The sequence below is a fragment of the Loxodonta africana genome, chromosome 21, assembly GCF_030014295.1.
Source record: "Loxodonta africana isolate mLoxAfr1 chromosome 21, mLoxAfr1.hap2, whole genome shotgun sequence".
Lineage (NCBI taxonomy): Eukaryota > Metazoa > Chordata > Mammalia > Proboscidea > Elephantidae > Loxodonta > Loxodonta africana.
The window spans coordinates 22,042,164-22,063,120 of NC_087362.1; the positions used below are offsets into that span (position 1 = coordinate 22,042,164).

At 35.8% G+C, this 20,957-nt stretch overlaps 1 protein-coding gene across 1 annotated transcript in view; it reads right to left on the reverse strand.

Annotated features, from left to right (window-relative positions):
- The window catches only part of TLL1 (tolloid like 1), a 253,243-nt gene that overhangs the window by 120,513 nt on the left and 111,773 nt on the right, over positions 1-20,957 (reverse strand). The window contains exons 2-5 of the mRNA XM_064273593.1: positions 20,410-20,520; positions 16,226-16,306; positions 14,280-14,432; positions 13,636-13,753 (exon numbers count right to left, since the gene is read on the reverse strand). Coding sequence (XP_064129663.1) covers positions 13,636-13,753; positions 14,280-14,432; positions 16,226-16,306; positions 20,410-20,520 — 463 coding nt within the window. The remainder of the gene's footprint in view (positions 1-13,635; positions 13,754-14,279; positions 14,433-16,225; positions 16,307-20,409; positions 20,521-20,957) is intronic.

Consider the following 20,957-nt stretch of genomic DNA (forward strand, 5'->3'; position numbering starts at 1 on the left):
GCAGCCAAGCTTTTAGCCACTACTCCACCAGGGCCCTTATGTACAATACAAAACCAAACCAAACCTGTTACCCTTGAGTAGATTCCGACTCATAGCGAACCTATATGACAGAGTAGAACTGCCCCCAGCCCCCATAGAGTTTCCAGGGAGTGCCTGGCAGATTCCAACTCCTGACCTTTTGGTTAGCAGCCATAGCACTTAACCACTTTGCCACCAGGGTTGCCTTATGTACAATATCCAAAAAAACCAAACCCAGTGCCGTCGAGTCGAGTTCGACTCATAGAGACCCTAGAGGACAGAGTAGAACTTCCCCATAGAGTTTACAAGGAGCACCTGGTGGATTCGAACTGCTGACCCTTTGGTTAGCAGTCGTAGCACTTAACCACTACACGTGGGCACTAAATAATTGGTCTTGAATAGTTGAGAATCATAGTGCACAAGACACTGCCAAACACCTTTTCTTATTTATTAAATTCAAAAAGAAAATTGCCAAAAATTAATTTCTCAAATGCTTAAAAGGAATTTCACTGGTTCAATATCCAAAGTAAGTATATTTGACAGCCTTTTTTATTGTTATTAAATATGAATATTCCACCTCCCCTTTTTTTCAAATTGAGTGATTCTGATGGCTTTAAACTCCTAAGCATTTTAACCAATACAAGTTAGATGAACTAATGGGTGCTCATTATTTATGAATCTATTACAACAGTTAATTAAGCTTAGTCAACAATAGAAGAGAAAGTCAACTGACAGAGTAAAAAAAGGAGATAATCGTGTTTGGTAACCAGATAGTTTTTTTTTTTTAATAATATGTTTTTTGATATATGCATTATTTATTACATATGCAAACATTAAAGTATTACATGTAGAAAAAAATCAAAATTTGTGAATTCTGCAGAGAGATAAACTGAAATATTTGTTACCTTAAGGCAACAGTGATGAAACTGAAATATCTGACAATTATACAGCAAGAAAAATTATCCACATTGAGTCATTCTTGATGGTTATATTCAGAGAAGAAATTTTGCAGTCAAGCAATGTGGTCAATTTATTTAATCAAAAACACCCTTTCTAACATACTCACTTACATAGAAATTTCCTATAATTAAGATGGGGTTTCATAATGAAAAGAAAAAATATATTTCACACTGTCTTATTCATAGAGCTATTCTTTTACAACGATCCTGTAAAAGAAGAAAAACGTGGTGGCTTTGACCCCAGATTTATCCAAGGCTCTTAGGAACATAAGAAATCTAGGTGCTCAGATGAGAAAAATAGCTGAATATATGCACATATAAATATTAGGCATGGAATGACGGGTAAACTGTATGCACATGCATCTATACACACAGGTTGTACTCTAAATCCCAAGCAATCATTAGACTGCTAGGATAAAGCCTCTATTATATGATTCTATTGGGTAGCACACACAAAGACACTTGGCAAAATGTTGGCATTTGAAATCTGTTACCATTTATAGAAGATAAACAGTAAACAGGAACAGATTACTTATAGAAAGTAAACAGTAAACAACACCAACAGATTTGAGGTGAACTGGTTCCCTCACCCTGATGAGTATCCCCCATAGCATCACAGGAGAGGAACCCATTTACGTCTAAAAGGGGACCTACTCTACCTTCTAAAATTTGTGTGTCACTTGGTAAGCAAGCCATGGACCAGGTATCAGCAGGTGTCTCTCTCTCTCTCAGCAGGAGTTTCCTTAGCTTAGGTCAGGTGCATTGTGGCTGTGTTTGATCTCTCTCTCCCTCTCCAGCTTTACTTGGCTAGGTCTGGTCGCCTGTGCTTAGTGGTCTAGCTCTCAAACAGCAGCTTTGGGACAATCCTGGGCCAGTGTCAGGGTTAGGCTGGTATTACGACAGCTCTCAAGGCAAAACTGTTTTACCAGCAACCCCTGTAGGATATATGTCCAAGTTTCTGTGAACAACCTCTCATGCACCTCAGAGCAGGCCTACTTTTGGCTCCCTCTGGACAGGCATCCTCTCAGCCTACTCAGAACAGGCTTCCTCTCACCCCCCACTGGACTGGACAGCTTGGCCCACTTAGGACAGCTCTTCTTGGTCCCCTCAGACAGATTTCTCTCAGCTTCCTCTGGAAAGGCCTCCTTTTGGCCCCTTCTGGAAAAATATCCAGTGTGGTTGCTTCCCCGTTAAGGGGCACTCAGCTACATTGCTGACCTCTGCTCTGTGGGCTGCCTCTTCCCATCACTGCCATCTTCTCTGTGGACTGACTCTGCTCACCACCAGCACCTGACTGCTCTCTCTGTTGTTGGGCACCTTCAAGGTCTTTCTGCCACTGTTTCTTTTCTCTGGGACTCTTGTTGCTGTTTTTCTTGGTGTTCAGTGTTATCAGCTCAGTGAGTGTTACTAGCATAGTGTTACAGCTGTTTCACTGTGATCTAAGAGGTTCTTGGAGTAAAGAACTGGGTCCAAAAGACAGTGCTTCTCTCCATGCTCTTGTTGATCACAAGGTCCCCCCAAAATCTCTGTGAGATTGGCTGCTTATATACGAAAACTCCTTGCAAATTTCAAGGCAATTTTCCTAGCAGGGTTGAAAGCCAACCGATACGTTAGGTAGATCGAAAGCTGACCAGTCCTATTGGGTGGATTGCAAGCCACTTTTGTAGATAGTCAACTGGCCAATTCTTAGAAGACATTTATGCAGATAGCAAACCAACCAATCCTTGCAAGCTGCTCAGGTGGAGAGCAAAGAGACCAATCACTTGGCAGACTGCAGCCCGACCAACCATTTTGGGAGAACAGCAAACCCAGGCCCAGAAAGGCCACATAAAAGAAACTCATTGCACCATAACAGGGTAACATGCAATAAAAAAAAAAATATATATATATATATATATATATATATGGTTTAAACATGTCTAGATACTGTCTTAGTTTCTAATGTTGTCCAGGTTTGATGCCATTTTCTTGATACGGCTTTTGAATTTTTGCTCCTAATTTGTGTGTCACTTTTAAAGTTTGACCATTATAAGGTCTATATACCCTCTTAAGGAAGATTTTCACCATCTATAATGAAGATTCATCTCTCCCTAAACAAGAAAAGGTAATCAGGTAATCTAAAATCTGATATTCCTTACTTCTGCCTTGGGATGGTAAATCAAAATATCTTCGAAAATTGCCTGTCACTTAATCCATCAGGGCACCTGTAAAGTTGTAATTCCTTCTAACTTTTCAACTTCTGTACCTTCAATACCTCCAGTTATTTAGGTTAAGGAGAGGTACTTTTCTATTTAAATGATTCAATTTAATTTTTTATTTAATGAGTTTTCTATATCAGTTAGCAGTCAAGTGCTAAACCGTTGTGCTACCAGGGCTACTTAGATGATATAGACAGCTCCATATTTACAATTATAAATTAAAAATATGGAGGAGATTATTTTAGCACTTATTTTTTAAAATTTTCAAGTTGCCAAACTGACTGGGTAAGCTAAATGAAAATGATAAAAGTGACATTAAGTGGTAAGATGTGTTTGCCTACCAGATTAAAGCTAGAAATAGAACTGAAGAGCATCGTCACCAGTATCAATGTCACCACTTGCAGGCTCTCCAAAGTCAACGGTGATTTACATTTAAATCCTCAACATCACATGCCACAGCTCTTATGAGATGAAAGACCCAATATAGAAGTCCTACAGTAGTGTTAAGTGCGTAACTTAGCACGTATCTTATTCTACTTGGCCCTCAGTATTTTGTATAACACAAGCTGTCAAACTCTAGTAATTTCAATGCATTTTTTTCTGAGATGAAAAAGCAAAATTTTCATACCAAAAAAAAATTCCACAAGAATCAAATAAAAATTTCATGAAATTGTGGTCAATAATGGTAATTCCAAGTGAAATTTAAAAGCCACAAAGTGATTAGCAGGCTAACGATCAATTCCTATAAAAAGTATCATCCTATCACTTTTAATAAATAATGCAGAGCAAAGTCGAAAATGTAAAAATGAGTACCAAAACAAATCACCGAAATGCAACATCACTATTATAATACTCACAAATACATATGAATACTCAAGAGTTCAGCTTCAGGAGAGCAACTATAGAATTAAGTATCTTCGGGCAAGTCACAACTTCAGTTTCCACATCTTTCAAAATAATTAAAGTACATGTTGTAATACCTTCTTGATTATGTACATGTAAAGTAGTGTGTGGATGTCATGAGCAACACAGAGATAAGGTGCCTGCCCTCACCACTGACAAGGATAGACATTGGAACAAGCTTTGGTAATATAACTGCTATTGCAGTGGGAAGAGCAAGACCCACCGTGAGAAGCTCAGGAATGGCTGAGCATGAAAGATGTGGAAGAGCTCAACTGATGGAAAAGGAGGGCACAGTCATTCCAAGCAGCTAAAATATCATGAACAAAAACATGAAGACATGATAATGAATGGGGGAATATAGTTGGGCAGGACAAAACATAAGAAATAAAAACTTTGAAAATAGCCAAATTAATAATGGAAAGTGAATAGAAATATGGATTTGTGACAAACAGTAAATTAATAAATGATCAGTGTTTTGGATGGGTTTTACAAAATTAAAAGGTGGGAAGGAGGAAAAGTGTAATAATTTGAATACATTATGCATTTAGAACCAGAGAATTTTACCAAATATACAGAAAAAAGTTGACACCAATTTTACCCAAACTATTCCAGAACATAGAAAAGGAAGGAATACTCCCTAATTCATTCTACAAAGCCAGCATAACTCTGATATCAAGCAAAGACACCAAAAAAAAAAAAAAGGAAACTAAAGATCAATATTCCTCATGAATACAGACATAAAAATTCTCAACAAAATTCTACCCAACAGAATTCAACGGCACACGAATAAAATAATACATCATTATCAGGTGGGATTCATACCAGAGATGCAAGGGTGGTTCAGCATTAGAAAATCAATCAACATAATTCACCACATAAATAAAACAAAGGAAAAGAATCATGTGATCATCTCGATCAGTGCAGAAAAAGCATCTGATAAAATCCAACACTTTCCTGGTAAAAACTCTCAGCACAACAGGAATAGGAGAGAAGTTCCTCAACCAATTAAGGGTATATCTGCACAAATAACCACCAACATTTTTCTCAGTGGAGAAAGATTGACAGCATTTCCCTGGAGAACAGGAATGAGATAAGAATGCCCCGTATCACCACTCTTATTCAATATTTTACCGGAAGTCCTAGCCAGAGCAATAAGGCAAGTAAGGGAAATAAAGGGTACCTAAATTGGAAAGAAAGAAGCAAAACTATCCTTATTTGAAAGCGACATGATCCTATACATAGAAAATCCCAGACACTCTACAAGAAAGCTACTGGAATAGAAGGATTCAGTAAAGCAGCAGGGTAAAAGATCACCACGCAAAAATCATTTGGGTTCCTTTTCACCAACAAGAAGAACAACTAAAAGAAAATCAAGAAAGCAATACCATTTACAATAGCCCCCCCAAAAGGATAAAATACCTGGGAATAAAACTGACCAGGGACGTAAAAGACTTATACAAGGAAAACTATAAAACACTACTGCAAGAAACCAAAAGAGACTTAAAAAAAAAAATGGAAAATCATACCATGTCCATAGACTGGAGGACTTAATATTGTGAAAATGCCAGTACTACCCAAAGCGATGTACAGATACAATGCAATCATGATCCAAATCTCAACAAAATTCTTTAACGAAAGGAGATAGGGAGATTGGAACTCTAATACACTGCTGGTGGGATTGTAAAAGGCTACAACCACTAAGGAAAATGGTATGGTACTTCTTCAAAAAGCTGGAAATAGAAATACCTTGTGATCCAGCAATCACACTTATAGGTATATATCCAAGGGAGACAAAAGCAATGACACAAATAGACATGTGCACACCTATGTTCATTGCAGCATTATTCACAATAGCAAAAAGATGGAAACAACCTAAGTGCCCATCAATGGATGAATGGATAAACAAATTGTGGTACATACATACAAAGGAATACTATGCAGCTATGAAGAATAATGAGGAGTCTGTGAAACATCATATAACATGGATGAATCTGGAGGACATTATGCTGAATGAAATAAGTCAATCAGGAAAGGACAAATATTGCATGGTCCCACTATTACAAAAAGTCAAGAATAGATATATGCACAGAAAGCAACATTCTTTGATGGTTACCATGGATGGGAGGGAAAGGAAGGGGAAATCATTTTCTAGAGAGTATACACTTATTATTTTTGGTGATGGGAAAGGAATCCTAAATATCTGTGAAGTCTCCACAACCTGACCAAGGTAAATGAGGACACTAAGAAGTAAACAAGAAAAGGGGACAATTTTGGTAAATGCTAGAACATGTACAATTCTGTAACAACAGTAATAACAGCCAAAAATATGTGTGTTGTTACCTGGGTAGATATGTATGCATATATGTGTATAGGAAAGCATATGCAAGTACATGCATGTGCATGTATAGGTGTGTCTGTAGGCATATGTATATACATGTTTGTGTGTGCTACACACATATTCATACACATAGCAAATCACATAGTGCGCACAGTTATGGAGTTATGGAGACTTCCTTGACATATCTAAACAGCTTGTGGGATTGGTTTATTGGGTTGAAAGGCTTAGGACCATAGCCTCATGGGACAACTCAGTCAACTGGCATTACACAGTTCATAAGATAATGTTCTACATCCTAGTTTGGTGAGTAGTGTCTGGGGTCTTAAAAGCTTGCAAGCAGCCATCTAACATACAACCATTGTCTCTACTCATCTGGAGCAAAAGAGAATGAAGGAAATCAAAGACCCAGAGAAGAAACTAGCCCACAGTACAAAGAGCCCACACGAACCACAGCCTCTTCTACCCTGAGACTAGAAGAACTAGATGGTGCCTGGCTACCACTTGTTCTGACCAAGGACACAATAGAAGGTCCCAGGTAGAATGGGAGAAAAAGGTAGAAGAAAATTCGAATTCCTAAAAAAGGCCAGACTTACTGGACCAATAGAGACAAGAGGACCCCGGAGACTACCGCCCTAAACAGCTCTTTACACTTGGTACTGGAGGTCACCTTTCAGCCAAATAATATATTGGCTTATAAAATAAACAATATCACCCATGAATAATATCCTCTTTTAAAAAATCAACTATATAAGACCAAATGGTCAACATTTACCCAAAAGCAAAGATGAAAAGGCAAGAAGGGGAAGGAAAGCTAGATCAATGGAAGCAGAACAAACAGAATGGAAATAAAGAGAAACCTGACACATTGTGAAAATTGTAAATAATGTCATGGAACAATATGTATGAAAATTGTTAAATGGGAACTGATTTTGCAGGTAAACTTCCACCTAAAACACAATAAAAAAAAATTAAAAATAACATAAAGGCTCTTGAAGACAGTAAACACACAAAAAAAGCAAAATGAGGTCATATTTCAAATGTAACCAAAACTAATCAAGCCAAAATTAGAGTAATTTAGAAGGAAACATTGCTCAAATAAGTCATAACTACAAAATTATGGAACTATTGAAAAAATCTTAGAAAGTTAATAATGTGTGTATTTCTGTTTAATGTCACCTACAGAAGACCAAAAGTAAAATCCACTATTTTTTTAAGTTAAATAATCCAGAAAATTATGGTAGAATAAAACAAGATGACACAATCTTCCCCTCCAATTCTAGTAAAATAGGTAGGTATATATATACATATATATGTATATATAAAAAACTATATATATGTATATATATAGAGAGAGAGAGAGGCAAACAACAACAAAAAACCCATTGCCATAAACTTGATTCTGACTCATAGCGACCCTATAGAACAGAGTAGAACTGCCCCGTAGGATTTTCAAGGAGTGGCTGGTGGATTAGAACTGCTGATCTTTTGGTTAGCAGCTAAGCTCTTAACCACTGTGCCACCAAGGATCATAAATAAGTAAATATATATTATATATATATATATGCATATATGTATATAATTTTTTTACCAAAAAGTATATGGCATTGGGGCAAGAACTGTTTCCTCCATTAAAATTAAGCATTTATTTTGATTGTCCTATATTAACATACCTCAGGATATTCAAACAGCTCTAGCTGATCAAAAAATTCTTCTTTGCAGAAGAATTTCAGGTAATAAATATAGATGCAATGAAAGAAAAGAAGAGCTTTAGGGCATCACCATTTCGCAATGATCATTCATGATTACTCAACCCATCATGAAAACGCTGACAGGAGTTTTACAACAGAAGGACTGGCTGCCGCCACTTCAATCTACAAGTTGAAAGTCCAGACAGGTGTACCTCTTGACTAAAGTAATATAGACAGCACAACCTGCCAAGCATTTCTTATCAAAAAAAAAAAACAAAAAACCCAAGCTCAATTTAATCAAGTCTTTAGATATAAATTCTACTGTTCTGGAAATGCTGGGGAGAGAGGGAAAATAAAATGATACAATAAAAAGCAGACAGATGAAGCCAGAGTATGGGAAAGACTCTAAGAGAGTTGTTTCTTCAACAAATTCAAAAGCGTGAGAAAAAATAAAGCCAACGGGGGAGGGAGGGGCTCAGTAAAAGACTATTGTCAAATAAAAGAGACTTCAGAAACACAAATGACATGAATGGAGCTTATTTGGATTCTGAATCAAGCAAACCAATTGTCAAAAGACATTTTTTATTTTTTGTTTTCATTTATTTATTTTATTATTGTACTTTAGATGAAGGTTTACATAACAAACTAGCTTTTCATTAAACAATTAGTACAACATACTGTTTTGTAACATTGATTACCAGCCCCAGGACATGTCAACACTCTCCCCTTCTCTACCTTGGCTTCCCTATTACCAGCTTTCCTGTCCCCGCCTGCCTTCTAGTCCTTGCCCCTGGGCTGGTGTGCCCCTTTAGTCTCGTTTTGTTTTATGGGCCTGTCTAATCTTTGGCTGAAGGGTGAGCCTCAGGAGTGACTTCGTTACTGAACTAAAAGGGTGTCCAGGGGCCATACTTTCAGGGTTTCTCCAGTCTCTGTCAGGCCAGTAAGTCTGGTCTTTTTTTCTGAGTTATAGCTTTGTTCTACATTTTTCTCCAGCTCTATCCAGGACCCTTTATTGTGATCCCTGTCTGAGCAGTCAGTGGTGGTGGTCGGGCACCATCTTATTGTGCTGGACTCAGTCTGGTGGGGGCTGGTGGAGACTGTGGTAATTGTGGTCCATTAGCCCTGTGGACTAGTCTTTCCCTGTGTCTTTGGTTTTCTTCATTCTTCCTCCGGATGGGGTGAGACCGGTGAAGTCATCTTAGATGGCCACTTATAAGCTTTTAAGACCCCAGACACTACACACCAAAGTAGAATGTAGACCATTTTCTTTATAAACTATACTATGCCAGATTGAGCTAGATGTTCCTCGAGACCATGGTCCCCGCATCCCTCAGCCTAGTAATTCGGTCCCTCAGGGAGTTTGGATGTGTCTATGAAGCTTCAATGACCGTGTCTTGGACAAGTAGTGCTGGCTTCCCCAGTATTGTGTACTGTCTTACCCTTCACCAAAGTTACCATTTATCTATTGTCTATTTACGGTTTTTCCATCTCCACCCCTCCCCTCCCTTGTAACCATGAAAGATTGTTTCTTTTTGTGTGTAAACCTTTTCACGAATTTTTATAGTAGTGTCTCATACAATATTTATCCTTTTGCAATTGACTTATTTCACTCAGTATAACGCTCCCCAGGATCATCCATGTTGTGAGATTCTTTGCAGATTCACCATTGTTCTTTATCATTGCATAGTACTCCACCATGTATATGTGGCATAGTTTGTTTATCCAGTCATCTGTTGATGGGCATCTGGTTGTTTCAATCTTTTTGCTATTGTGGACAATGCTGCAATGAACTTGGGTGTCCATACGTCTATTCATGTGATGGCTGTTTTTTCTCTAGGATCTATTTCTAGGAGCAGGATTGCTGGATCATATGGTATTTCTAGATTTCTAAGGAAGTGCCATATTGTTTTCCAGAATGGTTGTACAATTTTGGACTCCCACTAGCAGTGCATAAGAGTTCCAATCTCTCCAACACTTCATATTTCCTGTTTTTTTGATCCGTGTGAGTAATGTGGAAGTCAAATGGTATCTCATTGTGGTTTTGATTTGCATTTCTCTAATGGCTAGTGATCTCGATCATTTCCTCATGTGTCTGTTAGCTGCCTGAATGTCTTCTTTGGTGAAGTGTCCTCCAGTTCATTTCCTTTGTCCATTTTTTAATTGGATTATTTGTTGTAGAGGTATTGGATTTTCCTGTAGATTTTAGAGATTTGACCTTTGCCGGATTTGCCATAGTCAAAAATTTTTTCCCAGCCTGTAGCTTCTCTTTTTACTCTTTTGATGAATTCTTGATGAGCATAAGTATTTGATTTTTAGACGAGTCCAGTTATCTAGCTTGTCTTCTGGAGCTTGTCTGTTGTTAGTTATGGTTTATATCTTGTTAATACTGTGTATTAGGGCCTCTAGCATTGATCCTATTTGTTCTTCCACTATCTTTATACTTTTTTGTTTTATATTTAAGTCTTTGATCAATTTTGAATTAGTTTCTGTGTATAGTGTGAGGTACGGGCCCTGTGTCATTTTTTTTGCAGATTGGGCATCCAGTTTTGCCAGCACCATTTGTTAAAAAGACTCTTTTCCCCACCCGATGGGCTTTGAGCCCTTGCTGAAGATCAGGTGACCATAGGTGGATGGATTTACATCTGAGTTCTCAATTCTGTTCATTGGTCAATGTATCTGTCATTGTACCAGTATTAGGCTGTTTTGAGTACTGTAGCTATACAGTAAGCTCTGAGGTCAGCAGGGTGAGTCCTCCTACTTTATTCTTCTTCTTCAATAGTGCTTTACTTCTCTAGGTCCTCTTCCCTTTCTATATAAAGTTAATGATTAGTTCTTTCATCTCTTTAAAGAATGCCTTTGGTACTTGGATCAAGATTGCATTGCATTTGTAGACTGCTTTGGGTAGAACTGACATTTTCACAATGTTGAGTCTACTTATCCATGAGCATGGTATGTTTTCCCATTTATATAGACCTCTTTTGGTTTCTTGCAGTAGTGTTTTGTAGTTTTCTTTGTATGGGTCTTGTACATCCCTGGTTAGATTTATTCCTAAGTATTTTTTTTTTTTTTAGGGGCTATGATAAATGGCATTGTTTTCCTGTTCATCAACCTTTTTATTGGTGTAAAGGAAGCCAACTGATTTTTGTATGTTTATCTTGTATCCTGCCACTCTGCCAAATCTTTCTAGCAGTTCCAGTAGTTTTCTCATGGAATCTTTTGGGTTTTCTATGTATACCATCATATCATCCACAAATAGGGACAGTTTAACTTCTTCACTACCAATTTGGATGCCTTTATTTCTTTTTCTTGCTTTATTGCTATAGCTAGGACTTCCAACACAATGTTAAATAGGGGTGGTGATAAAGGGCATCCTTGTCTTGTTCCTGTTCTCAAGGGGAATGTTTTCAGCCTCTCTCCATTAAGAATGATGTTGGCTGTTGGTTTCGTATAGATGCCCTTTATTATGTTGAGGGATTGCCCTTCTATATATATTTTATTGAAAGTTTTTGTCAGGAATGGGTGTTGGACTTTGTTGAATGTTTTTTTCTGTGTTGATCAAGATGATCATGTGATTCTTTTATTTATGTGGTTGATTATGTTAATTGATTTTCTAATGCTGAACCATCCTTGCATACCTGATATGAATCCCACTTGATCGTGGTATATTATTATTTTGCTATGATGCTAAATTCTATTGGATAGAATTTTGTTAAGAATTTTTGCATCTATATTCATGAGAGATATTGGTCTGTAATTTTCTTTTCTTTTCTTTCTTTTTTTTTTTTTTTTTGGTGTCTTTGCCTGGTTTTGGTATCAGGGTTATGCTGGCTTCATAGAATGAATTCAGAAGTATCCTTTCCTCTTCTATGTTTTGCAATAGTTTGAGTAGTACTTTGAGTAGTACTAGTATAAACTCTTTTCTGAATGTTTCGTAGAGTCAAGAGATATTTTTTAAATAATTGGAGAAGGTCTATATAGATTACAGAGCTCCTAGGTAACACAAATTGTTAAGTGCTCAGCTACTAAAAAAGGCTGGCAGTTGAAGTCCATTGAGAGGTGCCCTGGAAAAAAGGCCTGGCCATTAAAAACCCTACTTAAAACACATGGGGCCTCCATGAGTCAGAATCAATTTGACAGCAACGTAATTATTTTTAATTATATTAATTATAATGATACTGTATTCATGTAAAAATGGTTTTACTTTGTAGAAATCTATACTAAAATATTTGCAAGTGAAATTAAATGACATCAGGGATTTGCTTTAAAGCAATAGAGAAACAACAACAACAAAGAAAAACTTAAAAAGAATGGGAAGAAGGAAAAAAAAAAGCAAGTGTAACAAAAAGTTGGTAATTCTTGATTCTGATGGATTGGTATATGGGATTTTGTGTAAGACTGAAAACTTTCACAATAAAAAAAATCTTTTAAAATATGAAACGTTGCTTGGAGAACTGCTATTATTCAATCATGTCTGAATCATGGGTTTTGTGGAGAGATGTGGTGGCAGAAGAAGCTGAAAACGGAAGGAGTGGTCACTTCATGGCATTCTTTAAACACGATATCAAGGAATTTGGATTTTATTCTCAGGCCAGCATTTCCCAAAATATGTTCTGGGATATTGATGTATGGTTTTCACTTTAAAATAGACAGGGGAAAGTGGTGGATAAGAATGTCATTTTTATTTTGGAACACTCTGTATTCTATATTCCTTCCAATTGGTTGGATATTAATGTTCATTAGCACATGGCTGTAGAAATACCTATTGAAATTTAACATAGTATTTTCTCGACTTACAGAATCTTTTTTTTTTTTGGATAAGTTGCCATCCTCTGAGGAGAAAATCTGAAAACCAAAATTATAGGAAGAAATACTACACAATTTTCAAAAATGTGACAAATTGGTCTGACCTGTATTTTAAGAAGATAATCCTAGTGGCAGTGAGTTGTGGAGCGACTGAAATAGATCAGGTATGAGATAATAAAGAAATGAATGAATAAAGGTAATGACATGGGATAGAAGTCCTGGTGGCACAGTGGTTGAAAAGCTCAGTGGCTAACCAAAAGACCAGCAGTTCAAATCCATCTTCGTTCCTTGGAAACCCTATCAGGCCGTTCTACTCTGTCCCGTAGGGTCACCATGAGATGGAATCAACTCAACGGCAACGGGCTTTTTTTATGGGCGTGGGATAAGGATGGAATCAAACAGATACAGTGCATATCAATAGACACTTAGAAGGAAGTGTGACAGAATCAATACACAACAATGCTGAAGTTTCCAACCTGGGGAGTGAGACACTGGCAATGTCTCTGTTATAGTTACAACAGAAGAGAAAGTGGCTGCGAGGGAGTGGAAGAATACACTGGGAGTTGATGCACAAAGGTCTGTGATAAAAGAATATATTTATCTAACACATAATATTTTCTTACATAAAATTCAGACATCTCAAGGACAGTCTAATAAGTAAATATCAGGAAATGAATGAATTTTTAAATACTTAGGTCTTTCCTTCTAAGCTAACCTAAGTCACTTACCCACAAGGCCTATATGTGAACACAATGTAACTCTCTTCATCACTTCTTTCAATGAAAGTCACACAAGTGTGCTTTTCCCAGTGCCTCATGGCCTGCTTGAACATGGCTCGCTGGCTGCCTGGAAAAATCGTATGACATTAATAAAATAGTGTCTGCCCCAGGAAGGAGTGCTTGCTGCTGGATTCCCTATTCCGAGTCTGGCTGGGCTGTTCAGAATGCCACCACTATTATCAACCCAAGAATGCTGGCCCATAACAACACAAATGAGTCATTGTTAAGAACGGACACCCACCTTATAATCAGAAGGTTATCACTCACTGTCTCTAACAGTATTAGGTGTTTACAAGGTTCTATACACAGGGCCTACATTCTTCCTGTCAGTTGAAGAGAGATCAGCTCCCAGATTTAATAGGCACATTTGAAACACAGTTTAAAACAGAACAGGACTTAAGATTCTCAAAACACAAAACTAAAGACATTTTTCAATCTCAAGGATATTTTGAACTAATAATCTAAGTTACTGTGGTATGTTTCAAGTTTGACTTAATAATATGTTTTGTATATTAATATTTTATAAAAATATACAGTACCCTTACAATAGTTATTATTTCTTTATCAAAATAGACATTCTGGGAACAGCTTACCAGTGAAGTTGCCTCCAATAACATAAGGAATAACGCCTCCAGGCCATATTCTTTCAGTTCTTGATGTAGCAGCTCTGGGAACTCGGTTTTTCTCATTTTGCCCTGAGAATTTTAGAGGTACTTTTCCCTTAACTGTGTTGTTTTGCTGCAAGCCTGCAGTGACATTTAAAATATTCTGTGAAACAGAAGTCCTGGGTCAGGGAATCGTTTACCTCTTAAAGGACAAAAGTTGAAATGTCTTATTTACATATTCGCCCAGACATGCCTGCAGTCCAAATACATTAAAGAAAAGCTTCATTTATATTACATATTGGTAAAAAGAATTAAAATATTTAAGTATTTCATGTCAAATATTTACTCCTAATGTTCTATGAGCAAATTTTTGGTGAATTTCCATACAGTAGCCTGTAGCAGAGAGAAGTCAGGCACACTTGTAGGCCACAGGAAAATTATTTTATGTATTCTAATTTACTATCGTTTATCCAGATCACTACCAGTTCACCACCAGTTGATAAAATAGATATTGTTTAATTAAAAAAAAAGGTGCTGTCCAGTCAACTCCAACTCATGGCAACTCCGTATATTTAATAAACTCACATGATATTCGAAACTTTTCTTACTCCAGCTAAATTCCTAATCCCTTAAATCAGGCTGATATTCTGTAGCACAGCCTGCATTTGTGCATATTACCCCGTACAGATATTCAAAGAAATAAAGTAAGACAGACATCTGGGACAAAGGGTTATCTCCACTCTAATCTCTTCAAGGTTCACATCATGGTTCACAGCACGATTTGCAGGACAGCATACAGCCTGAAGATGCCAACAAAAAATGCAGTCTATTTCTGCAAAACTTTCAAGTCTAATGGTTTACTTTCCTTGGTTGCCTTATGTACTATTTTTGTTCTTATTTTGTTTTTCCAAAATTTGCATGATTAGCCTTTCTTATTCATGTATTGCCGTTGATACGGATACCCTAGTACTAGTATATACTTGGTCCTTGGGTGACATACATGGCTAAGCACTCGACTACTAGCAATTTGAACCTGCCCAGATGTGCCTTGGAAGACCAGGCTGGTGATCTGTTTCCGAAAAGTCACAGCCTTGAAAATCCTATGGAGCAGTCCTACTGTGCACACATCGGGTCACCATGAGTCGGAAATGAATTGACGACAACAGCATATACTTCACTTTATACAATAAATATTAAATGTGTGTCACCTACACCTGTGCCCCTAACATGCCCATCTATTTAGTGTCCTGGAGCAAAGCATATTTGCTTGGGAAATTCATTCCTTACAGAAAGATAACATACCTTCAAGTATTTAATAATCCATCCATTCAAGAGATACTAGAATCTGAGCTTTAATAGAAGACTTAGAAACAAACAACCCTAAAATCTACAATTAGTGATTAATAAACTCAATACTACAAAAAATAACAATAAACCCAGAAAGCAGTTGCTCAAGATGATACATGTTTTTTCTTCATACATTTTCAAGTGGTGAAAATGTTTTTGACCATTTTTAATAATATAATCAATCAGTTTGTCAATTTATTTTAAGCAGGTTTTATTTCAAAACCAATAGCCATGACATTTTCTCATTTGATTAAAATTGACATAGCTCCATGCTTGATGAAAATAGTTCAGTGAGATAAAAAAAATTAATTGGAGATAAATATTAAAAATAGATACTTAATCTATTTTTAAGTAGGAGAAGCTTAAAATAAGTTAGAAGAACATTTCAATTTTCCCCAATTGTTCTAAAAAACCTTACATGAAATATGAGCTAACAAAAGAAAAACAAACGAAGGAGCTTTCGCGGCATGTATCCTTTACATAGTTCACATCATAATGGCACACTGATTTCAATAAACCGAACTGCTATGAGTATAATATTTACTGTACATCAAGTCAAGCGTCTGCAACTTTAAACATTGATATACCAGAGCCAATTCTTCTTATCCTGTCTATAAGTTGGTAGAGGGCCCCTCGTTTCTTTGACATACCATGGTCTCCAAGTCCACCTTAAAGAATGAAAGAAAATAATTAAGTTAAATTCCCTATACTTCAACTTTCTCGCAAATAAATTACAGCAATAGATTGCACTGAACTCTCTTTGAGAATCACTGTATTTTTATGTGATGCTAGAGTGTTAGAGTTATAAATATCTATGAATCTTTGAAGAGTATAAAAAATTCCACAGTTAACAAATTTTGGTAACTAAAAATATAAATAAATAATGGGCGTGGGGAGAGATCTAGAAGGCACTCTAAGCATAACTTTATTTGGACATCATAACAATTGAATCATCTATTGACAACAAGAAATATTTTTTCTTCACTGTGACTCTGACATCACACAGTGTGATATTGGATGACGGCAAGTTGTACTGCCCTGCTGATTGCATTCCAACTACATCCCCAATGCAAGCAGAACAGTCTCAGAATTCAAATGAACAAATTAAAATAAAAACATTAGAAGAGCAAATGTATGGTGAAAGTTGTGATCCATATGAAATCTTATTAAAAATTATATCAAATTTTACAATACATCCAATTAAATTTTGAAAATGTATTTCAATAATTCATAAAAACCAATAATACATCACTAGAAGAAAGTCACGGAGTCCTGGCAGTACAGTGGTTAAGAGCTTGGCTGCTAACCAAAAGGTCGGCAGTTCAAATCCACCAGCCACTCTTTGGAAGCCTTATGGGGCAGTTCTACTCTGTGCTACAGGGTCGCTAAGGGTTGGAAATGACTCAATGGAACATAACAATAACAAGAAAGTCACGAGGTAAATATCCAAAAGAAAATAGTAGTTGGCTACAATACTTTCTCCTATCTTAAGTAATTTGCAAAGCTTATAAAAATAGACTTTAAAGAATTGTATAGTTCAAAAAAGAGACGGGGGTAAGGATAAGGAAATATGTCTGCTCACAACAAAGACTAAACAAGTTAGGTTTCTGTCACAGGTCAGAAAAAAGACCATTTGGCTAAAACCCAAGTCTTCTAATTCTAATTCTAGGTTTTTTTTTTTTTTTAAATAAACTGCTGCCTCCATTTTTGTCCTGTTTTCTTTACTCCCTTAAATTTTTAATAGACGAACAATAAAGAGGTATCATTGAGTAAACAACCACTATAACTTCTAATGGCATTAAAACAGTGCAGATGAGTTTATACCAGACATAGTGTCTGTAGCTTGTGAGTATCTCTGGACTAAGATAATGAAAGAGGGTCAGAAATCTATGGAGACAGTGAACTGTTCTCAGACTTTGTACTATTTCCATCTCATGCTTTTTCTCCCTTTGTAATTATTATGGAAACTTAACTATCTTGATTGGAGTTAATAAAATACAAAACAGTAATAAAATCCATTGCCGTATAAGCCTCTTAAAGCAAAAATCGAATAGGTCCTTATAAGGCACATACATCAGAGTGCTTATTCACTGACTAATAATCGCCTTAATTATTTGCATTACATGGTCACATTTTTGCTGTGTCCCTTGAAAACATTTTTGAAATTTTTCATTGAACATTTTAGAAAGATGAGGTAATACTTAAATGCCTTCATTCCCAAGCAGTTACAAGACACAGTTTTAAAGTGTGGCATCTATGTATGGTTTAAAGTATGGCTCATAATGACCATTATGTAGCAATTACATTTTACATTAGATAGGTCTAAAATGCATATAAACAGATTTATAAGAAGGCATTTTTCTCATTCCTTATGAGAAAAAAGAAACGTATTTAAAATTAAGGTAATTATAAAGATAAGAGCAACTGCAGAATTGCAAAAAGGATTTTAGAACTACCAAAGGCAATAAGGCTTCTAATAATGAAATTTTTAGCAATTTTAAATAGTTTTCTCAGCAAACGAAACTTTAAAAAAATTGTGCAGGTTAAGTTCACTGAAAAAGAACAAAAAGAAACTTCAGGAAATAAGTGGTTATTTTGCACATGTTTTAAAAAATCCATAAATTAAGTAAATACTTATGGAAAAAGCTACACAGTTGAAATATGGAAATGAGAAATATAGCCTAGTCAGCACAAACAAGCAAACTCAAAAAAGGAAAGAGTAAGAAAAAAATAAAAGATACCTGTACATGTTTTGGAATTCATCTGAATAATGCAAGTTATTACTGAACTTTCAAATATGTGCATATTTCACATATATATTTAGAATAAATGGTTTTATGATTGACTGAATAATCTATATTATTCTGTATCTCTAAGGTAACAATTTTTTTCTTCCGTTATTGCTATTTTAATGCTCAAGTATAAATTAAATGACAAAATAAGTGTATTAAAACTTTTTAAGTCACAGAAAATGAATGCCTTTAAAATAGCTGGGTACGCATACCCATACCCATTGCTGCTAAGTCAATTCCAACTCATAGCGACCCTATAAGACAGGATAGAACTGCCCCACAGGGTTTCCAAGGAGTACCTTGTGAACTCCAACTGCTGACCTTTTGGTTAGCAGCGGTAGCTCTTAACCACTACACCACCAGGGTTTCCAAAATAACTGGGTAGAAAAAAGAAAGGGGTGGGTAAAAAAAATGACCTAAATAGAGCTAAAAAAAAAAAAGAGCTAGAAGGTAATAAATATTTTTTAATCAAAACTACAAATGCAGTTTATGATAAATCTAGGATTTTGCTGAGCTGTATCACTGCCCTATCATCCAGAATATATTGCATCCATGGCAGTGCTAAATGTGAGGCTGTAACTGGATAGTCAGCTAATAACTACTTTCTACAGAAATGCACTCTCTGTGATATTTACACTGTAAAGCAAGTTTTTCCCTCATATTGGTGTATGTTTCAGGAAAGACACTATATATAAGAAAAGGCAAAGCATAATATTCTTAAAAGCATGTGTTCTTATCTTAAATTTCTTAGGTTTTATTATTTTACATACATTTTTATTATGAATGATTTTCATAGATAGGATAATGGTACATTGGTTATATAGAAAAGTGTCTTTATTCTTAGAAAGTTCATGCTAATCTATTTAATTTTATAGTGTTATGTGGCTTGCAATTAATTTCAAAACATTGTCTTTTACACACACACACACGTATGTATACACAGACACACAGAAAATACGGTAATTATTAACAATTCTTGAATTTATGTGATGGGAATACCACCATATGGTATCCTTGCACTGTCTTTTCAACTTTTTTATGTTTTAGGTTTGTCATAATATAGAGTTGGGAAGAAGTAAATTGGGCAAAGAGAGATTAATTCACAATATAAACAGTCTTAAGTCTGTAATATATTTGTCTGCTGGATACCAGAAAGGAACTATAAAAATAAAAACAGTTATGTGGGTAGGGGGTGCAATGAGTACCAAAAATGAGATCGGATCATTTTTTTAGCTATAACTACAAAAAGAAATGTGAAACCTGCAATTTTCCCCAAAATAAAATATAAAATAATCTTACCAATATCATATAAAATATTTAAAATTTTTAATAAAAACATTTAAAACTTAGAACCCAATAATCTTCTAAGTATTTTAAGTCTCACACAGGCATAATTTAGCCATGCTCAAAACAGCTAAAATTAAAACTACCTTCTAGGTTTTCCATAAAAATTGGTATATTAATAAAGATATGTATATATTCTTTTCTAAATAAGTTTGTATATAAGTGCTCTAAGAATAATTTATATTTTGCAATGCAATATCTGAATGGGGCAACTGAATCTAGTTTTCAAGAGCGTGAAATCTGAGCTTTCTCAGCATTGATTCTGGTCCTGACTCAGCCACTTTCTGGCTGTGTGACAATGAGCAAGCTACTTTACCTTCTAACTAGATCTCTTCCCTTGTAAATCACAATAGTATGGGAACCTACCCTATGGAGTTGTTACGAGGATTCAAAGAGTTAATATCTGCAAAGCATTTAAACAGGGTCTGGTACATAATAAACAGTATAATATGTTTGCTAAAATATAAATAAATAAAACTATCAACAAGGCCTAAATTTATAAATATGCCCATTCATGTCCAAGAAGTTGAGGGTGATCAGTGAGACATTAAAAATGATCCAAAGAATGTTTGTAGCATTGTAAAAGTACATTTGCTCCAAAATAAACAAATACTTAATCAAATAATCAACCGTACCTGTGGTATGTCCAAGTCTTCCAAAGGGGTTCTGTGTAAGGTCAATTGTCCTATCAATTTGAAAGATATTTAAGTCTTCATCTTCTAAGGCAATATCACCCCAAAACACAGCTAAAAAAGAAAAGTTTAATTAAAACGTAAATATTTAAAAGAGGAAATCTATGCAAACTTTGCTAATTTAGAAAAGCATTGCTAAAAATATGGAAATGTGGTTCATATATAGATGTTTCAGATTATATCTGATTATAACTGAATTTATTAGACCTGTTATAGTATAAAGATTAGCCATCTGTCAATGTCATGACCCTCCCTTTTTGAAGGGGATAGTAGTTTCCGTCAGTGAGACGGTCACTCACTTATAGGGAGTCGTAAGGGAAGAACAATCACAAGCTGGCCTGCAGATAACTAAAAATCTGATGAAAATGTCTGTGTGCTTGTGACACACAGCAGATCCTCACTAACAGAGTAGAAAGAGAAGTGGTAACAATTAACCCGTGTGTCATGATAACTTTATAAAAGCAATGTGCAATTAAGACAAGCTAATATTG